The following is a 22856-nucleotide window of genomic DNA, read 5'->3' on the forward strand; positions in this document are numbered from 1 at the left end:
GAGAAACATATAAAATAATCAACTAAATATATATATATATATATATATATATATATATATATTGGAGTATTATTCAGCCACATAAAGAATGAAGTACTGGTACATGTTATATGTGGATGAAACTCCAAAACATTAGGCTACTAAATAAAAGAAGCCAGACAAAAAACTCTCACATTGTATAAGATACAATATATAAAACCCAGAATAAATAAATCCATAGATACAAAATGCAAATTGGTGGTTGCCAGGGGCTAGGGGAAGGGGGAGGAGAAGAGTGCTTTATGGGTAAGGAGTTTTTACTTTGGAGTAATGGAAATGTTTTGGAATAAGAAGTGGTGGCTGTACATGGTACAAGTACTAAATGTCACTGAATTGTTCACTTTAAAATGGTTAGTTTTATGTTATGTGAATTTCACCTCAATAAACTGTTATTTTTAAAAAAGGAAAGAAAAAGAGCTGGCCTCTTCCTGCACACATGGGGAGAGAGTATAATAAAATTGGCTTTCAGTGACTGGAAAGAATTATGAGGAAACTATCACTTACAAGAGAAAATCAGGTCTCAGTTAAGCTGAAGAGATAAGAGAGATTATGAAAAGAATCAGAAAGGACCTCAAAACTGAACTAGAGCTCTGCAAGATAAAGGGAAAGGACCAGCAGAAAAGAGAACACAGCAGGCAAAGTAGAGTGGGTTGAAGGATATAAGGGCTGCTGGAAGATGGACAGGAGTAAGAATGGACAGCCACAGACTGAAGAGGTAGCATTTTGTTATTTTACTAAGTGTAATTTTTCTGTTCTAATAAAGAACAAAGAACATTTCAACTGTTCGATTACAATAACCAGACTTAAATTTTTCACTGCCAATTCCAACGTTGCTCTTATTAGAAATGATGGCATTTGTTCATAAATTTTATTTTTAAACAACCCCAATTCCAAGCAAAGAAACCAAAGTTTTCCCAAAACTCTCAACTCTCATTAAGAAAATTTCATTTTCCCCATACAATCTTAAGTCCAAACTTTTTTTTTTTTTTTTAAGATTTTACATATTTATCAGAGAGAGAGCACAGGCTGGAGGAGCAGCAGGCAGAGAGAGGGAGAAGCAGGCTCCCTGCTGAGCAAGGAGCCCAGTGCAGGACTGGATCCCAGAACCTTGGAATCATGACCTGAGCCAAAGCAGGTGCTTAAGTGACTGAGCCACCCAGGTAACCCTTAAGTCCAAACTCTAATGCAAGTCCTGTGTCCTACATGATCTGGCCTGTCTAGCTCAAGTTCAAATAATTCAACAGTTCAAAAAATTTTCCAAATGATTTTAACTATTGGTTTCTCAAGGCCACAACAACAACTGAATAGTGCCAATGAGGAAACCATCTCCCTTTATAAAAAGAGCTACCTTTAATAGCACTTAATAAATACATTCCAAGGAGCTGTTCACGCATCTGTCTTCCCTATTACCCTGTACACCTCACAAGCAGGGCTGGGGTCTTAGAATATTTGTAGCCATTCAAATGTTAGATGCACAAATGGCAGCCTGTTGATAAAAATCAACTACATCAAAGATGAACTTTAAGGGAAATGATATTTTAAAGAAAACATCCGGAATCAGTTAAGGCAGGAAAACAAAAGTGATGTAGTGGAAACAGAGCTAAAGCAGACATTTTACAAATAAGTAACTGAGTGAACTTTGGCAATCAATTATTTAACCACTTTCTCTAGGCATCAATTTTCTCAACTATAAAACAAGAGAGTTAAACCAGATGAGGTTAATGTCCCTCTCCAGCCACAAAATTCTATTATTCTATGATATCATCTATGATTTCCAAATGTCAGCAAAACCTCTATTAAATTCTATGATATCATCCAGTTTCTAAATGCTAGTCAAAACTCAAGTAAAAAATTTATTTAGTCAAGTTAATCTAAGTTCTGAGTATAGTGTAGAACATGAGCCAGAGGAAAAAAAGCCAACATCACTTACTATGTATGAGACCACTAAATACTCTGTATTTTAATCAATGCTGGAAGAAAATAAATAAAGCGATCTTATTTCAAATATTCCTGGTTTATGGAAACTAATAAGCTGAAATAGATACAATAAAATAATTTGCCCATTAGAATCTAATAAATCTAGCTATAGTCAAATTATAACTAGGAAATTGGCTGAGACCCAATGTTTAACTATACCATAAGACAAGGAATTTACAAGTATTAGACTAAAGGAAAAGAGCATCCTTTCCTCATAATTTAAAAAGAAAAAGCACATAAATCTTCAATCTCTGTAACTGTTTATACCATAATCTCTTATAGATTAAATAAAATTTTTCATGTAATCCTCTACCATTTCATCGTTTTCCTCCAATCTTTCTCCTACAACCTTAAGCATCTCCACAGAACTCAACTGAGAGCATATACATGTACACAGAGAGAGTAGAAAAAGAATAAAAGTGAGCTTCGAAGAGAAAAAATGGTATGCCCGATTAACAATAGGAGCCAATAGTAAATATGCTCCCCCCTTCCCTTTCTCCAGACTACCTCCTCATCTCCTGCTTAAAACTGGCCTCCTGGGAGGAAAGGCAAGCAGGCCTGCCCTCTTGGTCCCTGAGGTATCGCTAAGGAGTAAACTTCACAAAAGGGAATCTCTTGGTGCTCCCAAGGAAAAGCCAAGCATCTGCAATCACAGAGCACCTTTCCTTACTTTGCCGCTTCAAAAAATAAACATGATAACACGGTCAAAACCAACAGTCTACTGAAAAACAATCCACTGAAGTGGCTATTTGTTGCCACTGATTTAACAGATCAGGAAGCTACAGGGTGCAAAGATGTATTTTACTAAGCACCTCTCCTCCCCTCTCCTCCAGAGATTACATTTCAGAAAGTAGCTTTCGATATAATTCCATGATCCCTGAAAATGGAAGCCCAAAGCTATCCATCATAAATACCATGCTCAGGTTTATTTCTCCCATACCTGTGATGATATCACCTGTGTGGAATCAAAGGTAGAGTAAGGTCACTTTTGATTTCAAATGGATGACTCAAATGATGAATGTCACCTTCCCCATCTGAAAATACTATAGTAGATGAAATACTATAAGAAATTATAAAAAGAGGTAGACACTAAAATAGAAGATAAAGGACAAGATTTTGGGTCTAATCAATGTATTTGTCATCTTAAAAAAAAAAAAAAAATCCATAAAAGAATGCCTCCAAAGATGTGATTTGTGCCACAACTGCAAAGGTGATAAAAGTGCTTCCCAAATCCTATCCCAGGAAAACAAGAGATAAAAACAACCCATAATCTCTAGCACTAGAGCATAACATATGAAGCATGCCCTGCCATAACACTGCAATGTTCTAGTATCTGGTCAAAAGATACTCTAGAAAATAATTTATCATTGGTTCCTGTCTTATTTGAAAAAGAAAATAATCTGACCAGCTCAAACATGCACTGCAGGTACGGCTCTGCAATAGAGATGGAATAAATTACCATTTGATGTGACCATCAAACTTACTTCAACTTACTTCATAGCCAACCCCTCAGAGTCAAAGGGCTCAAAGCACAATGGAGAACTCACAAGCGTCACTTCTCCCTGCCAGCAACTTGCATTGCAAAGTGCTAACTTGAAGTCCAGTTACAAAGCTACACAAATTCTCTTCTCAGGCAAGTCACTTAGCTCTCTGCTAGAAGTCAGTTCCATGAGGGATATTTATCTGTTTTATTAAAATATTATCTATTTATTAAAATATATTAAGCCCCTAAAATAAGGCCTAGTAAATTGACATCAGTAAATAATTGTTTGGAGCCTGAGTTTTAAGTGTTGCTAATAAAGATAATCAATCAACCAAGTTAATGTCTAAGTGACCTCTCTTTCAAACACTCTATGATTTTAGTTTTCAGCCAGAACCAAATCTCTCACCAATAACTAAAATAAATAGCTTTGATCATTATGTAGCATTTTCACATACATTATACCAACTGTGATAAAAGACATCCTGTTGTAGTTGAAAAGCATCTCATCTTATAAAGAAACCAACACTCACATTAATTAAATACATATGCCACAAAATGAAATTAAAACTTAAAAATGCAGAATTCAGTATTGTCCCACACCACATTATCTACTATATTCCCATATTTGTGCACATGTGCATACACACATATACAAACCATAAAATGTTTTTCTTTAATTTGGACTAAATTCTCTTTTGACAAATAATTTGTTAGAAAAGAAGCAAACAATCATAAAGATAATCCTTGGGGCGCCTGGGTGGCTCAGTGGGTTAAAGCCTCTGCCTTCAGCTCAGGTCATGATCCCAGGCTCTCTGCTCTGCAAGGAGCCTGCTTCCTCCTCTCTCTCTCTCTGCCTGCCTCTCTGCCTACTTGTGATCTCTCTCTGTCAAATAAATAAAATCTTAAAAAAAAAAAAAAAAAGATAATCCTTGACTATTTCCACTTATAGATAAGAGAGAATATCAGGACCAGATTAACTCCCTTTCTGAGATAACCAAGAACCATAGAAAATATGAGAGTTCAGAAAGACAAAGACAGCTAGAGAATGCAGGATGAAGTACCACAGAAGAGAAAGCAGAAGAATACTTTAACAATCTGCAGACAGTTGCCCTCCAGTCTTCAGCTAAGTACTATCAGAGGATGGATAAGGAAGCTATAGGTCAGAGAAAGGATAAAATGTACAAACCTAGGAAATGACAGATGCTGGCGAGGATGCGGAGAAAGGGGAACCCTCCTACACTGTTGGTGGGAATGCAAGCTGGTGCAACCTCTCTGGAAAACAGCATGGAGGTTCCTCAAAATGTTGAAAATAGAACTGCCCTATGACCCAGCAATTGCACTATTGGGCATTTACCCTAAAGATACAAACGTAATGATCCAAAGGGGCACGTGTACTCGAATGTTTATAGCAGCAATGTCCACAATAGCCAAACTATGGAAAGAACCTAGATGTCCATCAACAGATGAATGGATCAAGAAGATGTGGTATATATACACAATGGAATACTATGCAGCCATCAAAAGAAATGAAATCTTGCCATTTGCGACAACATGGATGGAACTAGAGCGTATCATGCTTAGCGAAATAAGTCAAGCGGAGAAAGACAACTATCATATGATCTCCCTGATATGAGGAAGTGGTGATGCAACATGGGGGCTTAAGTGGGTACGAGAAGAATAAATGAAAGAAGATGGGATTGGGAGGGAGACAAACCATAAGTGACTCTTAATCTCACAAAACAAACTGAGGGTTGTTGGGGGGAGGGGGTTTGGGAGAAGGGGGTGGGATTATGGACATTGGGGAGGGTATGTGTTTTGGTGAGTGCTGTGAAGTGTGTAAACCTGGTGATTCACAGACCTGTACCCCTGGGGATAAAAATATATGTTTATAAAAAATAAAAAATTATAGTGTGTAAAATAAAAAAAGAAAAATAAAAAAAAAATAAAGAATGTCTCCATTGCCAAAAAAAAAAAAAATGTACAAACCTACTTACACAGGATCTGGAATATCACTGTTCCCACCAGTGAGACTGGAAAACCTCATGATTCACACAGGTTACCAGAGAAAGTACACAAAGGGGTCTTAACTCAGTAGTGGGGAATAACTAGCCTACACAGCATTACTCCTGTCCTATCTAACAAATCCAAAAAGCAAGATCAGAAGGATCAAACTGCTGCCAAGTAACTCAACTGAGTTCCGGAACAAAACCCAAGAATATTTATAGGAATACAAAAATATTCAGCACGCACCAGACTAATAATCACAATGCCTGTCATTTGCTCAAAAGCTATCAGGCATGCCCCTCCCCCCAAAGGAAAAGACATAAATGAATAGATAGATGATAGATAAATTAATTGAAACTAATCCAGAACTGGCACAGACATTAGAATAAGCAGACAAGAACATTTAAACAACTATTGCAACTGTACTTCAAGTGGTCAAAAGTAGAGACATGAAAGCTATAAAAGGACACAAATCAATCTTCTACAGGTAAAAACTGCAATGTGTATGATGAAAAAATGCACTGGACAGAATTAAGAGTAGCTTAAGCATTTCAGAAGAGAAGATGAGAAACTACACTTCCCAGCTTTTAATAATTGGAAAAGGCTTTCGCCAGAATCTCTCTTGAATACTTTCCATCCTTCAAATGTCCTACAGACCAGAAGCCTGCTGGGAGTTGCTAGTCAAGCTTTGGAGTGGTAGAATATGGGAAAGACAACGTGGTAGGTATAGTGATACTGATTTGTTTATACAGAGTATAAAGCTATGGAAGGCAAGATGGGGGACACCGTACCCAGAGAGAGGGCTACAAAGAACAGAGATGGGAAGATTAGGCAACCTCAAAGAAAATAAGGTATTAAAAACTAACTTACTTAAACTCCCATTCATAAATACAAGTAAGTCCAGCCCAATTTCCCTCTTGGATAATAACTCAGAAGGCAATGGAAAATGGTAAAGAGAATGAAGACCCCATAAGGCATAAGACAGTGGATCTCCCCTAAAAAAAGTATGATTTATTCATTCACTGAACTTTTACTGGACATCTACTATATGCCAGGTATTGCTTTAAGTGCTGGGGATATAGAGTGGAAAATATAAAAGGTCTTTACTCAAACAGAACTAATTTTTGTATAGGGAGAGACAGAAACAACAAAAGTATCATATGCTTAAAATAAAACAGGGTGATAAGAACACAGTGGCACTGGGGGTCAACCCTAGAAAGGTAGGGCTCTCTGAGGCAGTGACATTTCAAGTTGAGATCTGTATGGCTCCAGGCCTGTAAAGATCAGGAGAAAGTGTGTGAGGCAAAGCAACCATCAAATGCAGAACCTAGGGTGAAAAAGAGCTTGGCACCAGAGGAATTAAACACACGGGAGATGAAGGGGGATAAAAGAGAAAAAAGGTGGCAGGCAAGAGTCTCCATATAAACATTTATCTATAAATCAGAAAGATCTGGGGGCACCTGGGTGGCACAGTGGGTTAAGCCTCTGCCTTTGGCTCAGGTCATAATCTCAGGGTCCTGGGATCGAGGCCCCCCATTGGTCTCTCTGCTCAGCGGGGAGCCTGCTTTCCCCTCTCTCTCTGCCTGCCTCTCTGCCTACTTGTGATCTCTGTCTGTCAAATAAATTAATAAATTTAAAAAAATCTTTAATCAGAAAGATCTGAACAGCATACATACTTGATATTTATGAACTGTTAATTTCTTAGGTGTGATAATGATTATTATAAATTTTTAAGTCCCTATCTTTTAGAGATACACACTAAAAAGTGTTTATGAAATTATGCGTCTGAGTTTACTTCAAATAATCCAAGTGAGGAATCAGGGCAGTGAGAGCAAAGGAGTAGATTAGGAAGTGGAGAGATACAGGCCAAAAAAAAAAAAAAAAAAGGCCGCTAGTTGATAATTGTTGAAGCTAGATGATGGGTGCACATAGGTTCATTCTATTACTCTATTTTTGAATGTATGAACTTTTTTGAATGTATGAACTTTTCCATAATAAATACATTTTTAAAAGCAAATTTATTTCAAATAAATCGGGATTTGGGGGGTGGTAAATTTATTCTATATGATACAATGGTGGGTACATGATACTATACATCTGTTAAAACACATACAACACAATTAAGTGAATTTTAATGTATGCAAATCTTTAAAATTTTGTGGAGGACATCAAGGAATACCAGGATGAAATACAGAATGTAATGTGCCCACTTCCAAAATCAACTTTTGTGGGACACAAGATACAACCATAAGCTTTCATCAGAGGTCCCTACAAAGCCCCCAAAGTCTAAGTCAGCACAGTACACAAAACTTAATACAGCTGGGTATCCATGCCTTTGTCTAGAGAAAGGCCAGAAGACTTTGACAAAATGAGGTTAAGAACCACTGATATTTCTTTTACCAGCAACTTCCTAGCTGATAACTGAGTTACTATTGCTTGTAAACTAAATGGTAGTTATTTCACTGCCATCATCTGCTTTCCTTGCAAGGACATTATTACACAGCCATTCGCACAAGTAAGTAATAAATACCCTCAGTGAATTTTACAACTCTGAAAGAGTTCTGAGAGCTATCTACCCTACATCTCCCAAAACAGGAAGGTGGCAATCATTTTACAACACCATATTTCATTTAATCGAAATTGCACCATTATTTTTTGTGCCACTAAGAAAGATTAAAAAGATTAACTCATGACTTACCATTGATTGGAAAATGGTTCCAATTTCAGAGATGTTCAAACATGGGAAAACTGGACACCTTATAATCAGTGAAACATGACATTCAAAAAAGGTCATGAGTTGGGCCCCATCTCTGATCTCCTAAATAAATTGCTCAGGAAAGGTCTAGGAATCCATATTTTATTTAAGCCCCTTAGATGATTCCAGAGATAAGGACTAAGTAAACTGCTAAGCTTCAGAGGCAGCACAGAGAAAGTATGCACTTTGGAGTCACAAAGCCCCAGACATCTCTGTGACCTCCTGTGAATTCTGTAATTTCCCAGAACCTCAGCTTTTATCTATTAAAAAAAAAAAAGTCAATGCCACCTACTTTGTATGGTTGATATAACAAAAAGAGAACACATGTGAAGTACTTGGCATATAGCAAGAGGTATACTAAAACACACATATTTATATAAGAATGTATTTCTTTTTTTTAAAAGATTTTATTTATTTGACAGAGAGAGATTACAAGTAGGCATATTTATCTCATGAACAAGCATGAGACCTATGAAATTACTTTTCAGAAATATTCTACCACTCAGCAGTAACACTTGCTGGGCACAGTAAAAGAATTGTTCACTAAGTATTTATTATGTAACTCAGCAATATACACACACTTGTTTTGGCACATCGCATTTTAAGAGGTCACACATGAATGAGAGTTGTTTAATAACATTTTGATCAGAAAATATTATACCTGATTTGCATTAACAAGGGTGACACAAAAAAAGCACTTTTAAGTATAATATAATTTCAGGGTAGCTAAAGGCTGTGTTTCATATCTAAGTATTTGCTTTGTTTTGTTTCAGTAGGTACAGCTGGCAAGTTTTTTCACAACACTGGCATAACTGCATTAGGCCACAAAACTAATGCCATACAACTTCTCAATTCAGGATGCTCAAAAAAATTTCCCTCAGATTTCATTTGTTTCTAAAATGACCCTTAAAATCCAAACAGTGTTTTAGGCAGCACCTTCAGAAATGACTAGTCAACTCAGGATGTGACTCATAGGGGACAGGTTTAACCATAATTGGACAGAGTTCTCCCACATGTGTAGCATGAAGAAGGGGAAAAAAAAACTCAAAACCCACAACTGCACAATGTCTCAGACTTGCTCTTCCAATGAAGAACACATGGACTCAAATTAATGCTGCATTAATGCCACCAACCCCACCCAAAATGCCCAGGGCTGAGAGTCTGCTGCGGGGTGCTAACCGACTCCACCAGCAAGCACCCCATACCTCTTAGGTTATGCCAGACACATCAGTAGAGAGAACACTCTCACTGCTCTCCCCCATCAAGCACTTGGCCTGAGGTTTAAGAGGAAAGAGAGGTGCTTTGAGGAGAGGAACACATGGCTCACTTTATTTTTCTTTTCCTCAACCTCCTCCCAAATGGAAAGAGTCCCTCAGTTCAGCAATCCAAATCTGAACCCTGGCGTTCTAACTCCTCTCTTTGCTTTAACGTCAGGTCTCCTCCACTAAGTCTTTTCCAAACTCCCTGCACATTCCTCACAAATCCATCCCACTCCTTCACTACCCTAGTTGATCCCTCTTATCAGCCCAAGGCTGATTTTGTCCCATTCCCAAATCCAGCTTGTCTTTTTCCAACCTCCTTTCCACTGGGGCCAAAAGTCATCTTTTCTGAAACCCAGTCCTGTTTGTACATTCTCCTTTCCTAAATTCTTCCAACAGCTCCTCGTTACCTACGAGATGAAATTCAAACTCCTAATCCAATCTCAACCTACCTCCCAGCTTTACATTCTGCCATGCCCTGGCTTTGCCAGTTTTTCTCATTTTAGCCACATTAGATTTTTCCTACTTCCTGATTTCACACCCATCTACTTTCATACATCTGTAGCTTTTTCATGCTGCTTTCCCACTCGGAAAGAACTGCTCCTCGTTTCTACTTATCAAACTCATCCCCAGAAGGCTCAAATGTCTCCGTTCCTGGAACACTTTCCCTAAATGCTCTAAGGCTCTTTCCCCTTCCCCTTTCTAGAGTCGAAAGTCATCACTCCTACAATAACTTACTTATGTCGGTCAGCAGTGTGACTCTTATCTCATTGTTACAGTCCTCATCATAACTGTCTCCCCTCCGAAATTTTGAGTTCCTCAAGAAAAGGAGTTTAATAATTTTGAGTCACCATTTTCTACAACAAAATATGATTGGACTTCAAAGATTTTTACTAGACTGATCTGAAGAGCATTGATCTCAACTTGTATTTAACTGACTTTAAATAAGATGTGAACAATGCTTAACTCTTCCAGAGGGTATTTACTTTAATAGAAAAGCAAGTTACCCCAAGTGAGTATCTAATGGGCGGGAGGCATAGTCTATTCTTAGAAGACCCCTGATCCTTACGGAGTCCCTATCACTACCACCACTGATGCCATTTCCAGTTTATACAATTGCCCTCATCCCTCAGCATCTCGCTAGGAGCAAACTCCTAGCACTGCCCCAGCCACATACAAGTTTCACAAGCCCTGCATTCCAGGGAATTCAATACTATTAAAACTATTATTAGGATACATGGAATTACTTATTATTATATAATACAATTAGAGCGGGAACATGGGAAGATGCAGATTATGGTCAAGAGCACGAACATGTAGCCACGGGCTTTCAGATTCTACTTCTCGAGTGTTTTGGTTAATCACGGCTCCCCCAGAGCTGACAAAGAGGCAAGATGGATTCTGGATTCTGGATTCAAGCAGGACTGAGTCAAGAGGGGACCATTTACTCACTGCCCAAAGGCTCCCAAATCAACATCCTCACCAGTAAAAATGGGGAAATACATGACTACATTGCAGCCTGTTAAGAAGAGTAAATGAGAGCAGTGAAACTGGGCTTGGGGGCACAGTAATGCCACATGGAGAGTAAAAGCCCCTGTGGCTTTTGGAGCCCCTGTACGGATAGACTTCCATCAGGACTATATGCCCCACAACCAAGGAACTGGGTTAGCTACATACTTCCTCCAAGTCTGTTTCCTCATCTATAAAATGAAAATAACAGTACATACTTAAAACAGGAATTACCTTTGTGCCTGACAAAGAAAGGCAAAAGACTGCTACCTGCCAGCAGCATTCTAAAAAGTTATCAACTACTACTCTTCTAAATATTATTACAAAAAAACAAAAAAAACCTATCACACATCAACAGCTCTTCAATACTCAAAGCCCAGGGGCGCCTGGCTGGCTCTGTGGGTTGAGCGTCTGCCTTCAGCTCAGGTCATGATCTCAGGGTCCTGGGATGGAGCCCCGCACTGGGCTTTCTGCTCAGCAAGAAGCCGACTTCCACCTCCTCTCTGCCTACTTGTGAACTCTCTCTGTGTTAAATAAATAAATAAAATATTTTTTTAAAAAATACTCAAAGCCCTACCTAAACTGTCATTTATATATTGCAGAATGACCACTGACCTTTATCCTGGTTTCATCCCCAAACTCCTCTGAATGATACTAATGAAATCACAAAGATATTAAACCACAAAGAGAAACAGAAAGGGAAAGAAGACCACATAATATACACTTCAACAAACTTTTCTAAGAGGGGAGTCACTGCACCTCAGGACCCCTGAGGCACCAAAGGCCAGCCTGATGCTCAGGCTTCACAAAAGGGAGCATCTAAAAGGCGGGGCCACCAGATCCAACAGAAGACCCTAAGTTTTTTCTAAAGAAACTGAACCACAGAGGCAGAACTGTAAAGGGAAGTCAAAGTCTACAGCTTGAATGGTGGCATCCCTCCTCAACCAGATAACCCAAACCCAGGCAGCCAGTGTATTACCAAACACATCAGAGGCAGGCTATTCAAAGTATCTTCTCTGCAGACGCTGACTGTTCTCAGGTAAGATGTGAAAGTGCGGATCTGTGGGGTAGAAGCGCAATGAAAAGCCTACCTGTACTTGAAAGGAAGTCACTAGACTACCACCAGCACACACTCTCTCTCCTAATCAGCTTTTCAGCATCTCACTCTTAATTGCAGACAGCCAAGGATGATCAGATGTTTGTGATCTAAACAACCACAAGAACCCTGAAATGAACAAGGACACTGGAGGAAGCAGAAGAAATATTAAAAACATATTAAGCACACAGAAAAAATGAAAAATACTTATACACACACCTCAAAGCCAATATATCCATAAAGAATAAAATGGAAACAGAAAATGAAATTAAGTGAAAATGAAAACAGAAAAAAAGAGCTCCTGAAACTTAAAAACATCATCATTAAACTTTAAAAATAAAAGTTTAGAAGACAAAATTGAGATCATTCTTACCCACATACTTTCTTCCTCCAAATACAAAGATATAAACAAGAGGCAACACAGGTTAAGAGTATTTGAAGATCAATTCCAGGAGATTCAGTAATCAAACCAGTATGTCTCAGAAAGAAAAAACAAAAAATGAAGGGTAGGAAATTATCAAAGTAAGAGACATTTTGGAAAACTTAAGAATATGAGTCTCTAGATCCAAAGGGCCTACTAAAACAAGACAGACAACAAGCGAACAGAAGGAAGGACCCACACAAAAGTTTATAAAATTTCAGAATGCCAGGGGTGCCTGGGTGGCTCAGTCAGTTAAGCATCTGCCTTCAGCTCAGGTCATGATCTTAGGATCCTGAGATTGAGCCCTATCTCGTTCTCTGATGAGTGGGGAGTCTGCTACTCCCTCTCCCTCTGTGCTCTCTCTCTTTCAAATAAATAAATAAAATCTTTTTAAGAATAAATTTCAGAATGCCAGAGAAAAAGACCCTGAGCCTTAATAAAAACAGAAGAATAAAAACAATCAGATGGCTTTGAGTTTCTCTTTAGAAACCCTTAAATCCAAAAATAGTGTGAAAATGCCATCAAAATTATGGGAAAAATACACTTTTTGCCTACTATTCTAAATGTAGCCAAATTATCTATAAAGGACCTATAAATCATCTATAAAGCAGCTAGGGTAGATACCTTCAGACATGCAAAGCCTCAAATAATTTACCTCCCATGCATCCCTTCTTAGGAAGCTACTGAGGATACCTGTTAGCAAAATGAAGCAAACCAAGAAAAAGAAAACAAGTGATTCAGGAAACAGGCTCTAAGGTAGGAGAGAAGGGAAGAGATACCACAAGAAAAACAATCCTACTGTCCATACTGGAGTAAGAGGATGGAAGGCTCCCAAGCAGGGAGTCTCTAAGATGAAACCAAAGAGAACTGAGAGATGATTTGTGCTACCTGGAAAAAAAAAAAAAAAAAAAAAAAACATCAAAAGGCATTGAACATATTTCTTGGGGTATCTGCGGAATGTAGCCATAGATATATGAAAAACTAATCAAAAAGTTGGAGGCAATTATTTGCTCCAGGGAAAACATAAAAGTATAGGAAAAAAAAAAAAAACCCATAACCTGGTATCACTATTTAACTCAGAAGTGAGCAATAAGGATATACGCAACAATGTAAATACTGATTGTTGGTTTTACCAAAAATTATTATGTAGCTATACCAAGACGCCTAGAGAAAAGGGCAAGTGCTCAATTATGATATTAGGCAATCAAATGCTTATTCTACATTAATTTCAAAATATGAAAGTAAAATACAGGAAAATAAATAAACAGAACTAGTATGAGATGGTCACTTCCAGTAGCACCTGAAGGATAAAAGGGCCAAGGGTACGATACTGCTGTGTTTTATGTTAAGCTTTTTAGCACTATTTGATATTTAAACTGTGTACACGTATTAACTGGATTAAAACAATATTCTCATATCAAGGGCAATTAGTTCAATTTATAAAGCTGTCACTATCGAGTTCATTTATAAGTTTCTTTTATTTTTTTTAAAGATTATTTATTTATTTATTATTTAGATTATTTATTTATTTATTTATTTGACAGAGAGAGAGAGAGATCACAAGTAGGCAGAGAGGCAGACAGAGAGACAGACGGGGAAGCAAGCTCCCTGCTGAGCAGAGCGCCCAATGCAGGCCTCCATCCCAGGAACCCCAGACCATGACCGGAGCTGAAGGCAGGGGCTTAATCAATGAGCCACCCATAAGCCCCTAATTCTTACTTGGAATTCCAAACTCATAGTCTTAGAAATGTTATAAAATGATGATTAGTTTCCCAGACCAGCTTTCAGAGGCATTTAACCTATAATGATGCAAACACACAGTACGAACTATTATATCAAGTAGTCTTAAACACTTTATTAGAAACTGCAGTCTGAGAACTCAAGATGCCTGGTACAAGGGCACCTGGGTGGCTCAGTGGGTTAATAAGCATCTGCCTTCGGCTCAGGTCATGATCCCAGGGTCCTGGGATCCAGCCCAACATCGGGCTCCCTGCTCAGTGGGAAGCCTGCTTCTCCCTCTCCCACTCCCCCTGCTTGTGTTCCCTCTCTCACTGTGTGTCTCTCTCTGTAAAATTAATAAATAAATAAAATCTTTAAAAAAAAAAAAAAAAGAGAGATGCCTGGTACATATCTGAGTCTTACCCACTTGTTCTTCCCCACCCAGGAGCAGCCAAGGAATACTACAAAGGTAGAATGGATAAAGGAGATGGGCTTAGATCTGGCAAGGAGAATCAGAATTTAACAGGTCAGCTCTATTTGTATTAGGAAAAATACCACTGGAATTCCCTCTTGTCCCAGAAGTTGATCAGTGAAGGGCTCGTCCCTCCCTGCCTCCCAATTGCCCATTCCTGGGCAAAAGGTGGATGCTCATCAGTCAAGTGACAAATACATATACATTATTTCAAATATTAATTAGCAATGACAAAACTTCTATATAAACAAAGTCTTCATTAAATTTAATAAAACTTTGTGGCCTTTGTCAACACTATGTTTAATTTTTTTTAATGATTATAAATTGTGTGACCTTGAAAAGGCTAAAGCCTCACTTTCTTCAACTCTAAAATGGGAGTAATGGTATCTACTTAACGGGGTCACAAGAAAATTAGAGGAAATGATGTGTATAAAACATGTAGGGGCCAGTAAATGGCAGGCACTCCTTCACTGTCAGCCTCTGGTTGTTCCCTATCCTCTACTCCCACTTGGCTGGTTTCTAATATGCACTCTTTTATGTAAACAAAGTCACAAATTATATACAAGCTTTTAACCAAAAAAACCTTTTAAAACCATGCAGAATGCATTAATATTTTAAAAATAATTATGTGACAGGAGTCCATTTGTAAGCATTATTTTTCCTTAACTTTAGTCTTGTGCTCCAAGTATCAACATAATTTTCAGTTTTAATTCATTTCAACTAAATTTAGCTAATTCAACTAGACTAAAAAGAGGATTAAGAAGGGCAGAACATTACAAAAACACAGCATTCTTCTTTGATTAAAGACTACAAACCATATATGTAACAATGTCTAAACAAGACTGCTAAAAGCAATACCATTCCAACATTGAATCGACTTCAAAAAAAAATCTTATAAACTTAAAAAACTAAAACTAAAACTGACAGATAATGGATGATTAAAAAAAAAATCACTCAGGGTGCCTGGGTGGCTCAGTGGGTTAAGCCGCTGCCTTCAGCTCAGGTCATGATCTCAGGGTCCTGGGATCGAGTCCCGCATCCGGCTCTCTGCTCAGCAGGGAGCCTGCTTCCTCCTCTCTCTCTCTCTGCCTGCCTCTCAGTGTACTTGTAATTTCTGTCAAATAAATAAATAAAATCTTTAAAAAAAAATCACTCAGATGTACCATAAACTGAGATTAAATAAATGTTATTTTGTTCACAACACACATAGGAAAGCCTAACACACAAAGAATATCTAGGTATCTTTAACTACCAAAGACTTCCCATTTGGGGCCATTTTTATCAGACCTTTCTCTAAGGGCTCATTTCCAGAATCCACGGTCTCAGCACAAAAACACCATTATTTTTCAAGTTAATTCCCCAAACGACAAAGCTAATTAGGTGGAACAGAACAACCAACTGACCCAAAGCTAGTTCTCCTTTCCTTACAAGGTATTCAGAGTAGGAGAGTGGCCTTGAAATACAAATCGGTCCACAGTCCCGCACATCCAAGACAAGAACCGAAAAGATACTGTGGAAGTTAGCAGATCTGCAACCCAGAGATTCATTCTCCATTTAAAAATATGCTTATCCGTCACAAGATTTGGAGACTACCACGAACATGCAGTGCCCCTCTAACCTCTCCCCTCCCCTCCCCTCAATTTTAAAAACAAGTATGATAACCAGAAAGTGAGAGTACAGAATTGTGGCCTCTACTGGGGCATCAAAACCACAGCCAGAGGTTAGCAGGCTTGGTCTAAATAAAACGTGGACTTCGAGATATCCAAAATCCAGGACCCTACAATGACACGCCTAGGAAGGGTCAAAGGAACTTGATGCATCACCGAAGAAAAGTTTGGGCGCTTTGAATAGGGAATAGAGCGAAAAGCCTAAGAGGCTGCGGGGAAGACGGAACCCGGTGGATTCCCAGTTTGTCGCGGCGGGACAGCGAGGACGTAGGGGGTGGGCGGGAAGGCTGACCCCCTCCGGGGGCCGGGCAGGGACCACACCTCCTGGCCAGCCAGGCAGGCAAAGGCCGGGGCCCCGAGACAACCCCGGGTGCTGGGACAGGGCAAAGGCCGGGGCCCCGAGACGACCCCGGGTGCTGGGACGCTACCTGGCCGCGGTCCCCCCTCTCGGGCCGGGCCGCGGACGGCCGGAAACAGCCGGGGTCGGGCCCGACCTGCCTACCCCGACGCAGACGGCCCCACTCACCGATGAGCCGGCGCACCTCGTCCTCGCTCAGGTAGAGGCTTACGCTGGGCCCCGCGGCCGCGGGCGACAGTGCGGGAGGCCGCGGGGCCGGGGCGGCGGCGGCGCCCGGCGCGGGCAGCAGCGGCAGCAGTGCGAACAGGAGGAGCAGCGGCGGCGGCGGGGCCCTGAGGCCGCGGGTCCCAGGGAGGCGGCCCCGGCCCCGCGGCCCCGGCCGCGCCGCCCCGCGCATGGCTGCCGCCGCCGCCGCCGCAGAGGAGCGTTGGCCGCCCGCCGCGCCGCCACCACCCACCCCCGGCCCCGAGCCCCTCACAGCCCCGAGCCGGGGGCGGCCGCCCAGGTCATCGCGCCGCCGGCCCGTGGCAGCCGGACGCCGCTTCAGGCCGCCGGAGCGCGCCGGCGCCGCCGCCTGTTCGGCGGCATCGTCTAGGGCCGGGGACTGGCCGCGGAGGCGCGCCCGTGCGCGCCGCCGCAGCCCCGAGATCGCGCACGCACGCACCGTCAGCTCCCTGCTGGCGGCGGCCGGGCTGGGAGCGCTTTGGATTTCAAGTGCTGCGGTCGGCCGAGGGCTCCCTGGGCACCCTTTAAAAAGGAGCCCGTCCCCGTCCCATGCTGTCACCAGCCTGAAGTTTGCTCGCCTTTTGTCTGTAACACACGCCTCTCCCCGCGCGCGACACAAAGTCCAGGCAGTTAGGCCCGGGCCGCGGCTGCCACTGTGTGGGCTCCCCAGATCGAGGATAATGACTGGATGCAGACGCTCTGGTAGCAACAGAGAAACCTGATTTTTCTTACTGAGAAAATGGTGAAAAATTGAAAGCACCTTTTATCCCATCATCGGAAGTCACCATTAAGATTTCTGTGTCACTTCCCATGGGTAAATACTGCATGCATTTATTCTCCCAAAAGATCCTGCTCAGCGAACTTTAGTAACCTTACCCTTACACGTTATTACGAATTCTTACTTTTTATAGTCGTTCTGCGTCCCCATTATCAACCCTCATCTGGGGTTGTTAACCTGTGGTGTGCAGTAGTGTGTGTCTGTGTTTCTCTAGGTACGTTTCATCATTTGTTCTACCGAGTCCTGGCCCCCTAAAGAGGGTAAGAATCGCGGATACACCTCGGCTTTTCGAAACGCTGCCGAATGAGCGAGCCCATGCCCGGACCTCCAGGTCTCGGGGTGCACTTATGTGAGCACCCACCGTCGCGCTCACACTTGCTCCAGATGCTCCCCTTCTTGGTTGGGACTGCGGAGCATCCCTTCCTGGTCGGCTCACCTCGCCCCTGCGGGCAGGTCCGCGCCCTGACCCCCTGTCACCCGCCGCCCCGCGCCTCACTGCGCAGCTGCTCCCGGAGCAGGCCCAGTTTCCCAGCGCAGTTGCTGCTCCCGCAGGGAGGCCCTGGGAGGCGGCTTTTTTTTTTTTTTTTTTTTTTTTTTGAGGCGGCTTTTTTTTTATCCTCCCGGGAGGGTGGGGGGAAGACTGATGAGGCGGGAAAGTCCTGGAACTTTCTTTTCTCCTTCTCTATTGAGAGCGTTGGATTCCATTTAGAGATCGGCAAACCTTGATTTGCCAAGCTTCATCCCCGGAGTTGTGTCCATCATCCTACAGGAGGAGGCTGAGACGAGTAAGTGAGAGCTGAGGAAACGTGCTGCCCCAGAGAACGGTAAAAAATCACAAAGATCAGGAAAAAGCCTTATGTTGGGGCAGCCGCTGCTACCTATTGGGGGACCAGCGCTGTTAAGAAGAGCTTGGGGCTGGAAATGTGCTGTGTGAATAAGGATGTCAATTCAGACAGGAGGCATTTTTTTTTAAAGGATGGCATATTCCCTGCATTTTTCAAAATGGCTCACCGTCCGCCAGGGAGGAAGCTCCTGTCTTGAAGGCAATCTCCTCGTATCAGTGACTTCTTGACTGTAGTCTGCGATGTAAACACAGCAGAGTGGTCAGTCAGGCCTGGCTGGGCTGTGGTACTTGTTAATCGTGTGACCTTGGGAAAACTAAACCCCAAGCCTCGTTCTCTTCATTCATAAAAGAGGGGTGATAATGCCAGACTCACAGGGCTTTCCGTGGGATTTAATTGGAGAATATGTGAGTAAAACCCCCCAGGCAAAGTGTCACACCCATTGTTATTGTTATTATAATGAATCCCTTCCCTATAATGACCGTTTCCTGAAAAGTTTAATCACCAGTTACCAGCAAACCTTTGAAACCAGAGATGCTGAAGAACTTCATTTCATGCATCACCATGCCTGGCCTAGAGCTGAGCTCAGTGCATCACGCCTGGTACCCAGACACAGGGGTAAGGAAGATGCTTCCTTTAGGACGTATGATAAACACATGTTCATTGCACATTTTCGTCAGGGATGTGAAGAAAAAGTTGATGGTTCTCAAAGTATGGTTCCCAGACCAGAGGTACTATCACCAGGCAACATGTAGAAATGCAAACTCCGGGGCGCCTGAGTGGCTCAGTGGGTTAAAGCCTCTGCTTTCTGCTCAGGTCATGATCCCAGGGTCCTGGGATCAAGCCCCACATTGGGCTCTCTGCTCAGCAGGGAGCCTGCTTCCTCCTCTCTCTCTCTCTGCCTCTCTGCCTACTTGTGATCTCTGACTGTCAAATAAATAAATAAATCTTAAAAAAAAAAAAAAAAAAAAGAAATGCAAACTCCTTGGCCGCACCCCTGACTAATAAAAGTATCAATCTCAGAGGGTAGAAACATAGAGAGGTGGTATATAAATTTCATTATTTGTTCTAAAGAGTTCCTGTCCCCCCAGAGAGTATCCCAGGCCCTTCAGGTGATACTAGCCACTCTGTCAAGAAAATCTCAACTCTACGGGCTCTTCTTTGGATTGTTGTAGGCCTCACTGGCCTCCCTGCTTTCCCCTTAATCCTTAACTAATCTAGTCCATTCTCAACATAGCAACCACAACTATCCTATTATACACAACCAAATCATTTTGCTACTTGGCTCGTAAGATTGCTGAGGGCTCCCTAATTCATCTAGAATAAACGCCCAAGTCCTTACAAGCTGTCAAGGCAGTTCTCATTCTCCATCTTCTTCCCTTCCCTTCTGATCTTCTCTCTTACTCTCCCTCCCACAAGGACTTTGCTGTGCAACGCAACAGACTTCAGGGCCTTTGCCCTTCTGGCTCTGTACCTGGAGTACTAGTTCTGACTTTCACAAGGCTGCATCTCTTACCTCTTCAAAATTGTATTCAGATGTTAACTTCTAAATAAGTTTAAAATTGTAAACGTCCCAACTCTTTTAACTTCCCCAAAGAACAAACCAATTCCCAGTCTCTCCTGTCTCTACAGTGTATTTGGTCTCACACAAAGTTCTCCCTACAATCCCCATCCCATCCCTGGATAAGGAATCATCTGCCCCCAACTGTCCCCCACCAAGGTGTGGGGCTAAACTTTTGAAATTTCCCAGTAAGTCTCAGGTAAAAATGCTGGGAAGCCCTGACTTCAGCCTCCTGAGGTTTCTCTGTCTAGAGGAAATGAAAACTGCAATCATCACCATACTCTACACACTGCCTCGTTCTTGGTTTTGTTTATCACTGCGGTTGACCTTATTCTACCCCACGAGACAAATTTGAGAAGGCTGGAAAACACTATCATCGGGGCTTCTTTCGCTGTTCCTAAAAAAGAGTAGGCTTGGCCTTGAAATGCAGCAGGGTAGGTGAATGGGAGCCCTGGGCCAGTGCTGGGAAGATGGGGCATGCTGGGATGAGGCATCCCAGGTAATGGAAATGACTGGGCTGTTCCACACATGGAGTCTGATACTCCACTCAGAGTCCCAGCTCATGTCCAGGAGGATAGATGCCTGCTCACAGAACCCTGAGAACAATACTTCTCCCTGTGCCTTGAGTTCACTCAGCTAGGGAAGGGCTCCAGAAAGGGATGGCTCTAAGTTTTGAAGACATCCCCTTTCTTTGCAAGGAGCTGTTGGGAATGCTGCTCTTTCTCCTTTAGAGCAGTTTACTTTTAAATGTTCTCCATCCACAAGTCATATATTAACCCATTGTGTTGTGAAAGACTCAAGCATCACAGAAGTACACGAAGTTGGGGCGCCTGGGTGGCTCAGTGGGTTAAAGCCTCTGCCTTCTGCTCAGGTCATGATCTCAGGGTCCTGGGATCGAGCCCCACATCGGGCTCTCTGCTCAGCAGGGAGCCTGCTTCCTCCTCTCTCTCTGCCTGCTTCTCTGCCTACTTGTGATCTCTGTCTGTCAAATAAATAAATAAAACCTTAAAAAAAAAAGAACTATATGAAGTAAGATAACATCCTCCTTGATACAAATCATCATGTCTCTTCCCCACCTCCCAGTCTGGTGTATGTTCTTATAAGCCTTTCTCTCAGTATTTACACACACAGACACACACACACACACACACACACACACACACACACGTATCTGTATATGTGTTTAGACATACAACTATGTGTTTATGCATGCTTTCAGTTTTACAGAAATGAAATTGCACAAAAGGTAATGGTCTGCATGGTTTGCTATTTTCACTGACCAAAATAAGTTGAGTTCTTAAGGATGCTTGCATAATAGTATAGAGAGGTATATCCACGGTATTCTTTTGGTTGGGATCGACCGTGATAGATTTCATGGTTCTGGAGATGGACCACACATCCTTGCACAGGCATCTTTGCGCATATTGTATATATTTGGAAGGGTAGATTCTCAGAAGTGGAACTGCTGAGTCAAAGGGAGTTACTTTATAGTATTGATAGATTCTTGAATTGCCCTCCTAAAAGCCAATATACACATTTCACAACTGGTCCTACCTAGTTCTTTACCTTGTGGACGTGACCCAAATCTTCTTTCCTAAAGGGTCTGGCCATTACTGATCCTACCTGGATTGAATTGTCATAGTTTGCCATTAACCTTAATTAATAGGGCATGATAAACTAAGAGACCCCTTAAGGGATCTCATGTCATCCAGACATACTCTTCCTTACCTGTCTTCTGGTTTCCATTATTTCAGTTGGAAATTCAATTTTAAGGCTAACTGCCACTTTGACACATTATCTCTCTGTTTATTCTCTTTGGCTATTTCAAGCTTTTTTTTTTTTTTTTTCAAATACTATTCTGCAGTTTTATCAGGATATATATGAATGTGGCTATCTTTCCATTTACTTGCTTGAAATTTATTGAGATTCCTGGGTCTGGTGTCTTTTGAAAATTCCAGGAAATTCTCAGTTCCATTTCCTTTATCATTAATAGTTAGTTAGATGGGTAGATAGACAGATATGGAATTTTCTGAACTATTTGAGAATAGGTTGGAGACCCATACCTACCTCACATAGGTTAATGCCCTCTTCCCCCAAATGCTTCACTGTGCATTTTCTAAGAAAAAAAGACTTTCTTTTTCATAACCACAGTACAATTTTTAAAATACAGACATTTCACATTGATACAATACAATTTTCTAATCCATGGTCCATATTCAAATTTCATCAGTTGTCTCAATAAAGTCTTTTATAACTATTTTTTCCTGGTCCAGGATCCAATCTAGAATCAGACATTGCATTTATTTGTCATGTCTTTTTAGGTATTTTTTTCCATCCCTTTTTGGGGGGTGGTTAATTAACATATAATGTATTATTTGCCCCAGGGGGACAGGTCTGTGAATCATCAGTCTTACACATTTCACAGCACTCACCATAGCACATACCCTCTCCAATGTGCAGCACCCAGCCACCCTATCCCCCCTACTCACCCCTCAGCAACTTTAAGTTTATTTTGTGAAATAAAGAGTCTCTTATGGTTTGTCTCCCTCCCCAGTCCCATCTTGTTTCATTTTTTCCCTCCCTACCCCCACGATCCCCCACCCTGCCTTTCAAATTTCTTATATAGGTGAGATCATATGACAGTTGTCTTTCTCTGATTGACTTATTTCGCTTAGCATAATACCCTCTAGT

The 22856-nt window shown here is 41.5% G+C and overlaps 1 protein-coding gene across 1 annotated transcript in view; it reads right to left on the minus strand.

Moving 5' to 3' along the window:
- The window catches only part of RYK (receptor like tyrosine kinase), an 86623-nt gene extending 69452 nt beyond the window's left edge, over window positions 1-17171 (minus strand). The window contains exon 1 of the mRNA XM_059390948.1: window positions 16928-17171. Coding sequence (XP_059246931.1) covers window positions 16928-17156 — 229 coding nt within the window. The 5' untranslated portion in view covers window positions 17157-17171. The remainder of the gene's footprint in view (window positions 1-16927) is intronic.
- Between the last annotated feature and the right edge of the window lie 5685 nt (window positions 17172-22856).

This window comes from Mustela nigripes, chromosome 2 (assembly GCF_022355385.1).
Source record: "Mustela nigripes isolate SB6536 chromosome 2, MUSNIG.SB6536, whole genome shotgun sequence".
NCBI classification, from domain to species: domain Eukaryota; kingdom Metazoa; phylum Chordata; class Mammalia; order Carnivora; family Mustelidae; genus Mustela; species Mustela nigripes.